Raw genomic sequence first — 13,208 nt, 5'->3', positions numbered from 1 at the left:
GGGTGATAGAAAATATGGTGCTAGGGAAGACAGGGAGAGACAGAGAAGCGCTGGCCAGATAAGCTCTTCAAAAGATTTTACAGGGAAACTCAGTAGGTAAAGGATAGGCCCCAGGAAGTCTCCTTAGGGAACTGTGTCACCCCTGATCTCCTGATCTTGGGTTGATTTTCTTGAATCTTTTACTCTTCATTTGGGCTTCACTTTGACAGGAGACTCATAGTCCGGTGCCTTCAGCTATAGGGCCCAGCGACACCTCGGGCCATGCAAGCCTATTGTTCTGCACTCTGTTCTCCCTACCTAAGTAGTCCATATTAGTACCAGAGATGTGGTTTAAGATATCTTAATTGTCAAAACTTAATTGAAAAACAATTCTGATAGTATTCTATTCACCCCATTGACATCTTAGAGTTGGTTTACAAAAGAGTTTATGTGTGAGAGAGGTGACGATACAAACTTTTAGGGAAAAGATGTAGACTTTTCAATAGATGAGTGAAGTAAAGCAAGCCAGAGTAGGAGAAATTATGCAGAAGTATTTTAGGAACTGTGATCCTAAAGGCTGGATATTACTTGTTTTATTTGCCTGAAAAACACAAAATATGAAAGCAATGATGTATCTAGAAGAAATCACAGAAATAGACTGCAATGAAAATATTAAAGCTATGCAATGGGATTAGCCATGGAAACAACAGAAAGACTGCAGAATCCATTCTGGTTTGGGGATGAATGCTTGCGTTCAGTAAAAGACTGAGGCAAAACAAGAATTGTGCTTCGAGTAATTGTTAGATAAAATAAAGGATATAAGCATTGGTTGGAGCTGGTCATTTCTCCCATTTTAGGAACTTGCATATACGGGAAATTATTACTTTTTGTGAGAGGGAAACTATAACAATGATAACTGAGTAAAAGTGATATCAACATTTAAAACCACTATTATTTTTAAAACTTTAATTAAAAACAATTTTTACAGACAGCTCATGGAATTGAAAGATGTCAATTTTTATCCATGCCTGTTGAGAAAAAGTTCTGTCTAAGGAGCATGGCTGATATTTACAGTGTATCTAAGAATTATGTATACAAAATGAAACAAAGACCAAACCTATATTTTCATTGATGATGAATAGGATACATGTGCTATCTCAAAGAGATGGAGATGTTGCTACAGGAAGGGAAAGTAGATCACTTAAAAAATAAATTTTAATTTTATTGGTTAGCGTCTGGAAAGAGACTGGATTCCATCAAAGCCTATTAATAACATAAAAGGGTGCAACAACCTAGGTTTCACAAATTCAAATGCCTCCAATCACCACTCAGTACATTTGAATGAGTGAAACAGGCAAACTGTGGGGCACTAGTGAGTGTCTTGACTGCTCAGTGCAATCAAATTCAATTAGAAAAAGTCTATTCTGGTGCAGCAATTACTTTCAGAGTTACTTGGATCTCTCAGAAATACTTGGGATTTCTTACATGATGTTAAGTGGTCTCTTTGCTTTTCATGTTCCAGTACTTAAGGGTAGCTCTTCTTTGGGAATAACCAAGATATTCCATAAAGTCTCCCAGTTCAGTTCAGTTCAGTTGCTCAGTCATGGCCGACTCTTTGCGAACACATGAATCACAGCACGCCAGGCCTCCCTGTCCATCACCAACTCCCGGAGTTCACTCGAACTCATGTCCATCGAGTCGGTGATGCCATCCAGCCATCTCATTCTCGGTCGTCCCCATCTCCTCCCAGCCCCAATCCCTCCCAGAATCAGACTCTTTTCCATTGAGTCAAGTTGTCGCGTGAGGTGGCCAAAGTATTGGAGTTTCAGCTTTAGCATCAGTCCTTCCAATGAACACCCAGGATTGATCTCCTTTAAATGGACTGGGTGGATCTCCTTGCACTCCAGGGGACTCTCAAGAGTCTTCTCCAGCACCACAGTTCAAAAGCATCAATTCTTTGGCAGTCAGCTTTCTTCACAGTCCAACTCTCACATCCATACATGACCATGGGAAAAACCATAGCCTTGACTAGACGGACCTTGGTTGGCAAAGTAATGTCTCTGCTTTTTAATATGCTGTCTAGGTTGGTCATAACTTTCCTTCCAAGGAGTAAGCGTCTTTTAATTTCATGGCTGCAATCAGCATCTGCAGTGATTTTGGAGCATAAAAAAATAAAGTCTGACACTGTTTCCACTGTTTCCCCATCTATTTCCCATGAAATGATGGGACCAGATGCCATGATCTTCGTTTTCTGAATGTTGAGCTTCAAGCCAAACTTTTCACTCTCCTCTTTCACTTTCATCAAGATGCTTTTGAGTTCCTCTTCACTTTCTGCCATAAGGGTGGTGTCATCTGCATATCTGAGGTTATTGATATTTCTCCCGGCAATCTTGATTCCAGCCTGTGCTTCTTCCAGCCCAGTGTTCCTCATGATGTACTCTGAATATAAGTTAAATAAGCAGGGTGACAATATGCAACCTTGACGTACTCCTTTTCCTATTTGGAACCAGTCTGTTGTTCTATGTCCAGTTCTAACTGTTGCTTCCTGACCTGCATACAGGTTTCTCAAGAGGCAAGTCAGGTGGTCTGGGATTCCCATCTCTTTCATAATTTTCCACAGTTTATTGTGATCCACACAGTCAAAGTGTTTGGCATAGTCAATGAAGCAGAAATAGATGTTTTTCTGGAACTCTCTTGCTTTCTCCATGATCCAGCGGATGTTGGCAATTTGATCTCTGGTGCCTCTGCCTTTTCTAAAACCTGCTTGAACATCTGGAAGTTCATGGTCCACATATTGCTGAAGTCTGGCTTGGAGAATTTTGAGCATGACTTTACTAGCGTGTGAGATGAGTGCAATTGTGCGGTAGTTTGAACATTCTTTGGCATTCCCTTTCTTTATTAAACCTCTAGGAGTCTTGGCCCCAGGAGTATATGAAGGAGTGAAAGAGGATTAATTATCTTTTCAGAAAACTAAGCTTTAAAGGAAAGAATCAGTGTGTGTGTGTATGTGTGGTGGGGAGGTCACCATAAAAAGCATTAGGTTTCTCATTACACTGTATACTAGAACACTCATTATTTTTTATTCCCAAAGTGCTTAGTTACCTAGTGCTTAGTGGTTAGCTGATTTGCTCAGTCGTGTCCAACTCTCTGTAGCCACCAGGCTCCTGTGGTTCCTCAAAAATTCCATGGGATTTTTGAGGCAAGAATACTGGAGTTGATAGCCATTTCCTAATGCAGGGGGATCTTCCCAACCCAGGTTTGGAACCTGCCTCTCTCAGTTCTCATGTATTGGCAGGTGGATTCTTCACCCCTAGCACAATCTGGTGCTATCTAATTACCCAAGATATTTGTAAATGAAGTAAAGTTGAAACCTTGCCTAGTTTGTAAATCCTTATACCAACTTTCCATTTTAATTGATTTAAAGTTTGTTGAAAATATCTTTCTTTTTTCTATCTATTTATTTTTAATTGATTGGTTTATAATATTGGTTTGATTTCTGTCATATATCACATGAATTAACCATAGGTGTACATATGTCCCCTCCCTGTAATAGTACCTCAAAAAAATAGATAAGTATTGAATCATTATTGTATGTTTGAAAGATCTAGCACTGTAGCTGAAAAAAGTTGGAATAACTCAGTTTCTGAATATTAAAATACATATTTTTAAATCTTTTGATAGGTTATATTTAAGTGTTTCTGAAATTATATCATGCCAAAGAAACATAGGAAGGGATTGAAGAGTCGATGTGCTGATTCAATGGCAAATTTGCACCAAATACATACTTTTTACCTTGTATTAGATGTGATGTTCTCACACTGTCGTCTCACTCCCCTCATGATTTGTGGGGAAGAGACTGGTATTCTTCCACATTTCATACTTGAGACAACAGCATCACAGAAATATTCTAATAGTTACAAGATCCCTTATTTAACTGGATTTTGATTTTTTTTGTTTTATTTTTGTAAAGTTGCTGTCATTTGTTTTACATGCTAGACAACTCTTAGTTTAAGAAATAATAGTGCATCATTTTTTATTTCTCTAGAGGTTGCACTTAGCTTTGTGGTTCTCCTTGGTTTTGGTATTTGGCATATACTCATAAGACATATGGGGATGAGTTTTGAATAAGAAATGGAGGAACTTTATTTTCTCTGATTTGCCAAAAAAAGCATTTTAAGAATAGAATTATATCCTACCTAATGCTTTTGAACTATGGTGTTGGAGAAGATTCTTGAGAGTCCCTTGGACTTCAAGGAGATCCAACCAGTTCATCCTAAAGGAGATCAGTCCTTGGTGTTCATTGGAGAGACTGATGTTGAAGCTGAAACTCCAATACTTTGGCTATCTGATGCAGAGAGCTGACTCATTTGAAAAGACCCTGATGCTGGGAAAGATTGAGGGCAGGAGAAGAAAGGGATGACAGAGGATGAGATGGCTGGATGGCATCACCGACCGGATGGACATGGGTTTGGGTGGACTCCGGGAGTTGGTGATGAACAGGGAGGCCTGGCATGCTGCGGTTTATGGGGTTGCAAGGAGTCAGATATGACTGAGTGACTGAACTGAACTGAACTAAAACCATCCTTTATATTTGTGGGAAAACTTTTTTAAAAAGACAAAATTAAACTTTTGAGGGACTCTACATTCTCTTTTAATGAGTCATGAAAGTTTATAATAAATCTATTCCCAGGTGAAAATGAAAGTTAATCAGTGGTATCCAATTCTGTGCCATCCCATGGACAGTAGCCTGCCATGCTCCTCTGTCCATGGAATTCTCTAGGCACGAATACCAGAGTGGGTAGCCATTCCCTTCTCCAGATCTTCCCAATCCAGGGAGCAAACACAGGTATCCCACATTGCTGGCAGATTCTTTACTGTCTGAGCCACTAGGGAAGCCCAAGAGTACGGGAGTGGTTACTCTATCCCTTCTCCAGGGTATCTTCCTGACCCAGGAATGGAACCAGGGTCTCCTGCATTGCAGGTGATTCTTTACCAGCTGAGCTTCCAGGGAAGCCCAGTTGATGCCAGTGTACAGAATTTGGCTACCAATGCAGGAGACATAAGAGTTGTGGGTTCAATCCCTGGGTCAAGATCCCCTGGAGGAAGGCAAGGCAACCCATTTCAGTATTCTTGCCTGGAGAATCTCTTGGACAGAGGAACTTGGCAGGACAGGCCATGGGGGTCTTAAAGAGTCAGACATGACTGAAATGACTTAGCAGCAACAGCATAATAAAAATACTTTTGCAGCAACAACAACAGGCAAAACTTGATCTAAGCCAATGCTAAAGTCACTCTCCAGTGAGCATGAGCCTCGTAGAAGAATGTTGGTACAAAGATATCTGAACTTTGTTCTCAAAGGTTCCCATTTGGAAGGATGTTGGTCTAGTCTGAACAGTTACATGAAGACCTACAAGACCTTTTAGAACTAACAGCCAAAAAAGATGTCCTTTTCATTATAGGGGACTGGAATGCAAAAGTAGGAAGTCAAGAAACACCTGCAGTAACAGACAAATTTGGTCTTGGAGCACGGAATGAAGCAGGGCAAAGGCTAATAGAGTTTTGTCAAGAGAACACACTGGTCATAACAAACACCCTCTTCCAACAACACAAGAGAAGACTCTACACATGGACATCACCAGATGGTCAACAGTGAAATCAGATTGATTATATTCTTTGCAGCCAAAGATGGAGAAGCTGTATACAGTTAGCAAAAACAAGACCAGGAGCTGACTGTGGCTCAGATCATGAACTCCTTATTGCCAAATTCAGACTTAAATTGAAGAAAGTAGGGAAAACCACTAGACCATTCAGATATGACCTAAATCAAATCCCTTATGATTATACAGTGGAAGTGAGGAATAGATTTAAGGGACTACATCTGATAGATAGAGTGCCTGATGAACTATGGACGGAGGTTCATGACATTGTACAGGAGACAGGGACCAAGACCATCCCCATGGAAAAGAAATGCAAAAAAGCAAAATGGCTGTCTGAGGAGGCCTTACAAATAGCTGTGAAAAGAATAGAAGCGAAAAGCAAAGGAGAAAAGGAAACATATAAGCATCTGAATGCAGAGTTCCAAAGAATAGCAAGGAGAGATAAGAAAGCCTTCCTCAGTGATCAATGCAAAGAAATAGAGGAAAACAACAGAATAGGAAAAACAAGAGATCTCTTCAAGAAAATTAGAGATTCCAAGGGAACATTTCATGCAAAGATGGGCTCGATAAAGGACAGGAATGGTATGGACCTAACAGAAGCAGAAGATATTAAGAAGAGGTGGCAAGAATACACAGAAGAACTGTACAAAAAAGATCTTCACGACCAAGATAGTCACGATAACGTGATTACTGACCTAGAGCCAGACATCATGGAATGTGAAGTCAAGTGGGCCTTAGAAAGCATCACTACGAACAAAGAGAGTGCTGGTGATGGAATTCCAGTTGAGCTATTTCAAATCTTGAAAGATGAAGCTGTGAAAGTGCTGCACTCAATATGCCAGCAAATTTGGAAAACTTGGCAGTGGCCACAGGACTGGAAAAGGTCAGTCTTCATTCCAATCCCAAAGAATGCCAAAGAATGCTCAAACTACCGCACAGTTGCACTCATCTCACATGCTAGTAAAGTCATGCTCAAAATTCTCCAAGCCAGGCTTCAGCAATATGTGAACCATGAACTCCCAGATGTTCAAGCAGGTTTTAGAAAAGGCAGAGGCACCAGAGATCAAATTGCCAACATCCACTGGATCATGGAGAAAGCAAGAGAGTTCCAGAAAAACATCTGTTTCTGCTTCATTGACTATGCCAAAGCCTTTGACTGTGTGGATCACAATCAACTGTGGAACATTCTGAAAGAGATGGGAATCCCAGACCACCTGACCTGCTTCTTGAGAAACCTGTATGCAGGTCAGGAAGCAACAGTCAGAACTGGTCATGGAATAACAGACTGGTTCCAAATAGGAAAGGGAGTGCGTCAAGGTTGTATATTGTCACCCTGCTTATTTAACTTATATGCAGAGTACATCATGAGGAATGCTGGGCTGGAAGAAGCACAAGCTGGAATCAAGATTGCTGGGAGAAATATCAATAATCTCAGATATGCAGATGACACTACCCTTATGGCAGAAAGTGAAGAGGAACTCAAAAGCCTCTTGATGAAAGTGAAAGAGGAGAGTGAAAAGGCTGGCTTGAAACTCAACATTCTGAAAACAAAGATCATGGCATCTGGTCCCATCACTTCATGGGAAATAGATGGAAAAACAGTGGAAACAGCGTCAGACTTTATTTTTGGGGGCTCTAAAATCATTGCAGAAGCTGATTGCAGCCATGAAATTAAAAGACGCTTACTCCTTGGAAGGAAAGTTATGATCAACCTTGATAATATATTAAAAAGCAGAGACACTACTTTGCCAACAAAGGTCCGTCTAGTCAAGGCTATGGTTTTTCCCGTGGTCATGTATGGATGTGAGAGTTGGACTGTGAAGAAAGCTGATCGCCGAAGAATTGATGCTTTTGAACTGTGGTGCTGGAGAAGACTCTTGAGAGTCCCTTGTACAGCAAGGAGATCCAACCAGTCCATTCTAAGGGAGATCAATCCTGGGTGTTCATTGGAAGGACTGATGCTAAAGCTGAAACTGCAATACTTTGGCCACCTCATGCGACGAGTTGACTCACTGGAAAAGACTCTGATGCTGGGAAGGGTTGGGGGCGGGAGGAGATGGGGACGACCGAGAATTAGATGGCTGGATGGCATCACTGACTCTGTGGACATGAGTTTGAGTGAACTCTGGGAGTTGGTGATGGACAGGGAGGCCTGGCCTGCTGTGATTCATGGGGTCGCGGAGAGTCGGACACGACTGAGCGACTGAACTGAACTGAAGCATTTGTAGTTCATATTTCAAATAAGTTCCTGTATGTCATTGCTGCACTCATATTTGCCCATGTTTCAAATAGCATTGGTCTAGGAATGAGCTAAGAAGTATAGTGTGTGCTAACAATTTAAATTATGTTTTTCAGAAAAATAAGTTCAATTGTCCCAGAAGAGATCAGTGCCCCAAAACCAATATCAGTTCTGAGCAGATGCAGGATGATGCTGATTACTTCATCAACCATCTTGGAGTTCCCACCGTGAGGTTTACTTATGAGGACATCAAAACATTAGAGGTGAGTGCTTACAGAAATGCAAAACACACACACCACATATAGCAGACATGCAGGATTTTATCTTGGCTATTCATCTTGCTTACAAAGTAGGTTACTCTAAAAAGTGGCTTCATTTAGAAAATTATTCTTGTTGTTCACAGGCTTTGTAAGAATATTTGAAAACATCAGCTCTTTTCAATAGTGCTGAATTCAATTTAAAAAGATTTATACTGTCACTCACATTTTCGCAGTTTGCTTCTCAACAAGAAATGTGCAGTTGTTGGATTAACATCAAAACATAATTGTAATCTTCAGTATTCACAGAAACAGATGACATATGCAATAGATTCTCCTCTCCTTGCCCTAGGGAAAGTACATTTCACCTGCTGTATATTAATGTGAGTCTGTGGAGTAGCTTTCCAAAGTTTGTCAATAGTTTCCTTGCCGAAAAGATGCTACGTTTTTCTTATGAGGACATGAAGTTTTCTCCCAAAGGAAGTCACAGAGGCCTGATTCACCTTAATTGTGTTCATTCTTCTGTTGGACCTTAATTAAGCCTTTTTATATTTCTCAGAGTTATGTCACAGGAAACTGTTGCTCTGTAGATCCAAACCTACCGAAAGATTTCCCCTTGTTTTACAAGATTATCCATTCTTTGCTGGGAGGTATTTCAAAGCCTCTGGGGTGGCCTTCTTGAAGTAATTATTTCATTAACAAAACAGTGGCTGGAAAATGAAGCCTTGTTTGTTTTTCAGTTACAGATGTTCCTAAAAAGTTGTATCTAAATTGTATTTTTATAGGCTCAGATATATATAGTATCGATATGCAACCTCTTAATGTCTGATAGTTTTTCGCTAAAGTGATTTTTGTGTTTCTCTGCAGACTTCCACCCTCAGCCTTCATTTCCTCAGTGTGTGTGTGTGTGTGTGTGTGTGTGTGTGTGTATTAGTCACTCATTTGTGTCTGGCTCTTTGCAACCCCATGGACTGTAGCCTATGAGGCTTCTCTGTCCATGGGATTCCCCAGGCAAGAATACTGGAGTGAATACCTGTTCCCTTCTCCAGGGGATTTTCCCAACCCAGGGTTAGAACCCTGGGCTCCTGCATTTCAGGTGGATTCTTTACCATCTGAGCCACCAGTAGACACTTACAAACAACTTATATTCTTGGAGGGAGAAATTCTGGATGATCCTGTTGTATATGAATTCTTTGGTAGTGGAAAAGCAATCACTGTGATTTATGCTGTTTAAAATTAAATTTTCATCTGCTATTGCTTTTTGAAAATGGGGTACATGTATAGAGGTATCTTTTTTCATACCAAGCCTGCTATATATACTTTAATGAAATTGATGTATTAAGAAATTAACTCATTTTTTAATTTACCTAGTTGACACATTTTAACATCTTTTTATCTCCCTCCATCCCAGCCCAGCCCAGTCCATCCAGCTCCTGTCATGTTAACATGTCGAAAGAATGCTTTTATTCAATATATGTTTAATTCATGCTGGTTGAGTTTAAGCCAAGAATTTAGAGAGGCAATATAGTATAGCCTTAGTAATGAGGCTGTACTTGTCTTTGGGGGCTTCCCTGATAGCCCAGTTGGTAAAGAATCCACCTGCAATGCAGGAGACCATGGTTCAATCCCTGGGTTGAGAAAATCCCCTGGAGAAGAGAAAGGCTATCCACTCCAGTATTCTGGCTTGGAGAATTCCATGGACTGTATAGTGCATGGGGCCACAAAGAATTGGATACAACTGAGTGACTTTCGCTTTGACTTTGGATTCAAGTTCTAGACATGATTTAGCTTCTTTGAGAACTGTTTTTTTTTAATAGATGAGGGAACCTTAGTATATATATACAGAATCTATAGTGCCATTGTTCTTTAGTCACAAAATTGTGTCCAACTCTTTTGAAACCCCAGGGACTGTAGCCCACCACGCTCCTCTGTCCACAGGCTTCTCCAGGCAGGAATACTGCAGTGGGTTTCCATTTCCTTCTCCAAGGGATCTTTTTGACTCAAAGATGGAACTCATGTCTCCTACTTGACAGACAAGATTCTTTACCACTAAGCCACCAGGGAAGCCTCTATAGAGCCATGGTAAAGATTAAATGCTTACCATGCATGTAAGAGATTTGGCTAACATTACGTATATTGTAAGGCTTCATCACCAATAGCTACCATCAGAATTATTATTATCTGACTTACACATTAGTGGGAGAGTTTCAAAACTTTTTTGATAAGGCATTAGTGGGAGGGAGGAGTTTGCTAATCATTAAGAAAAGCATACTTCTAAGACTGACTAGGTGGGTTATGATGAGTTGGAAGATCTGAGGGTGTAATGGGAGGAAATTTGGAAACAGATCCCAGTGAAGTTCTCTGAGGTCGGGGGTTAGTCTCTCAGTCGTGTCTGACTCTTTGCAACCCCATGGACTTTAGCTCATCAGGCCACTCTCTCCATGGAGTTCTCCAGGCAAGAATATTGGAGTGGGTTGCTATTCCCTTTTCTAGGAGATCTTCCCACCTCAGGGATCGAACTTGAGTCTCCTGCATTACAGACAGATTCTTTACCATTCGAGCCACCAGGGAAGCCCAAGTTCTCTGAAGGTACAATTATAATGTGAAACTCCCCAGGATAACTCACGGGCTAAATGGGCTGGCAAATGAGTCCGAGAGGACTTAGTGACTAAACAAAAAAAAAAACTCAGGCTAAAGTTTATCCCCTGGAACTGGCTTAGTCTAAATGAGCTAATCAGTTTTTCAGATTATACTCAAAATGTCTAACTCCCATCATCAAAATATTTTCTACTGTGTTTGTCTCCAAAAGAAGTAATTAAAAAAGAATCTTCTGTGTTTTATAACTAATCACCTTGTTTATATTGCTTTAGTATGGAAAGTTTAATGGATTTGTCCCTTAAATGTGAAAGCTTGAGATGAGACAATTTTGTATGGTGAACTGTCCAAAGAAAAGATAATAGCCTTTGCTTTCTGTGTTAACCTATAATAAATATTTGTATGCAGTTATTAAGATGAATTATAAACATTGAAAGACTTTATCCATGCTTTAAAGAATATTTATCCTATGTCAATTAGTAAAAGCAGATAAGGAAATTAGAGCTTTTCCAATGCAATGAAGATAAAATATATATTAGTTTATGTATTGCATATATACTATATGTGTGATATAATATATAATGTCTACCACTTATTGAATACTTGCTTTGCTAATAGTTTTACATTAGGAAATATTTTAAATTACCTTGCAGAAGTAAATGGCAATCCACTACACTATTTTTGCTTGGAAAATTCCATGGACAAAGGAGCTTGACAGGCTACTGTCCATGGGGTTGCAAAGAGTTGAATGCAACTTAGCAACTGAGGTATATTCAATTCAGTTCAGTTCAGTTCAGTCGCTCAGTCGTGTCCGACTCTCCGTGACCCCATGAATCACAGCACGCCAGGCCTCCCTGTCCATCACCAACTCCCGGAGTTCACTCAAACTCATGTCCACAAAGTTGGTGATACCATCCAGCCATCTCATTTTCTGTCGTCCCCTTCTCCTCCTGCTGTGGTGTTGAAGAAGACTCTTGAGAGTCCCTTGTACTGCAAGGAGATCCAACCAGTGCATTCTAAAGGAGATCAATCCTGAGTGTTCATTGGAAGGACTGATGCTAAAGCTGAAACTACAATACTTTGGCCACCTCATGTGACGAGGTATATTACTTTATCTCATTTATCATTTACAATATCCCTATGAGTCACCTTTTATTACTGGCTTTTTTTTTTTTTTTTTGCTGAGGATGAAATGGAGCTTAAAATCAAGTAGCTTATCCAAGATCATAAAGCTAATAAATGGCCAAGATAGAAGTTTATCTAGATCTCTTTAACAGTAATCCTCAAATATTACATTAAAGTTTGCAAATTTGTAGCCCAAGGGAAAGATCCAGTCCACAGATATGTTTTGTTTGTTCTGAGCTTTATTGAAAACTTGAATTTTTGGAAGCAACGGATTCCTTTTTCCATGGAAACAATTGGCTAAATTGTGCATTACAATATTAAGAATATTTCTTCAACACCTCTTTCTACCAAAACTTGGGAAATGAATGATCCATCAGCCTAAAGGGGGCCAATGTTTCACCAAACTCCTATCACCTCTATTACCTGTCTGGAGTCTGTAGAAACTGAGTTTGTTATCTTTGTGCTCAGTATCTTTGCATTTTGAGTAAAAACAGTTAAAGCTATAGTCCCTTTCACTTAAAAAATTGTATATGCATTCTAAGCATGCTAACATTATACTCATGTTTTTAAAGAAATTATTTATTTATAATTTATTTAGGTGATTATAATGCAAGTCTTAGAATTTCTGACAGGATTTTTAATCCAGCAAGATTGATTATGAATCTATTATATTCAATTTCCACAAGTACGTAGTGATAATAAGAGAAAAACTACCTGTAGGAAAGTAGACCAGTGCTGCAGACACCACTTTTTGGGAAGATATTGAACATTATTAGTTCTAACTTTTTTTTATGAAATATGACATTTTATAATAAATACTCCCAATATTTCATACTATCCACATTCCCACCAGTAAGTTTTCCCTGTAGTTATTCTGGATGTTCATATATTGTATAGATTGCTTGAAATACCTTTCATCTTTCAGCCTTTCTTGGCATCTATACTCTAATTTTACAATAGTTAAATTTCACAAATGAAAAGCAATCTGTGCCTTTGCCAAATGTTAGAATTATTCCACCTCATAAGATATCACCTTGTTAATTGAAGTGTCTCTAGTTATAAACTTCATTTAAATAAGGTTTTCACTTTGTAAACATTGTTGCACCTGTTAGAAGAAGCATTTTGCACAGATTAAATACAATGCAGAGATTACTAAAAGAAAATGAAAAGACAGATGCTTTCTGATTAAGAGTGCAATATTTATGACAAGCCAGTGGTCCAATGCACATTTCTTCTGTCACTTAACAGCTGTTTCATATAATTTTTGTTCCAGTTCAGTATATTTACTCTCTATAGGGCATGTCAGAGGGTCTGACTTTCTTAGTATATCAATAGATCAATCTCTGCCCTAACAAG

The 13,208-nt window shown here is 39.4% G+C and overlaps 1 protein-coding gene across 4 annotated transcripts in view; it reads left to right on the top strand.

Moving 5' to 3' along the window:
* Positions 1–13,208, top strand: part of NAALADL2 (N-acetylated alpha-linked acidic dipeptidase like 2) — a 1,658,577-nt gene that overhangs the window by 1,322,559 nt on the left and 322,810 nt on the right. For all 4 annotated transcript variants that reach the window (XM_088839027.1, XM_088839030.1, XM_088839024.1 and 1 more), the window contains one exon: positions 7,992–8,138. In XM_088839027.1, the coding sequence (XP_088695153.1) occupies positions 7,992–8,138 (147 nt within the window). The remainder of the gene's footprint in view (positions 1–7,991; positions 8,139–13,208) is intronic.

Source organism: Moschus berezovskii, chromosome 1 (assembly GCF_049115385.1).
Source record: "Moschus berezovskii isolate FMDL1 chromosome 1, NW_MosBer_1.0, whole genome shotgun sequence".
Taxonomy (NCBI): Eukaryota; Metazoa; Chordata; class Mammalia; order Artiodactyla; family Moschidae; genus Moschus; species Moschus berezovskii.
This window is presented reverse-complemented; position numbering and strand designations above follow the sequence as displayed.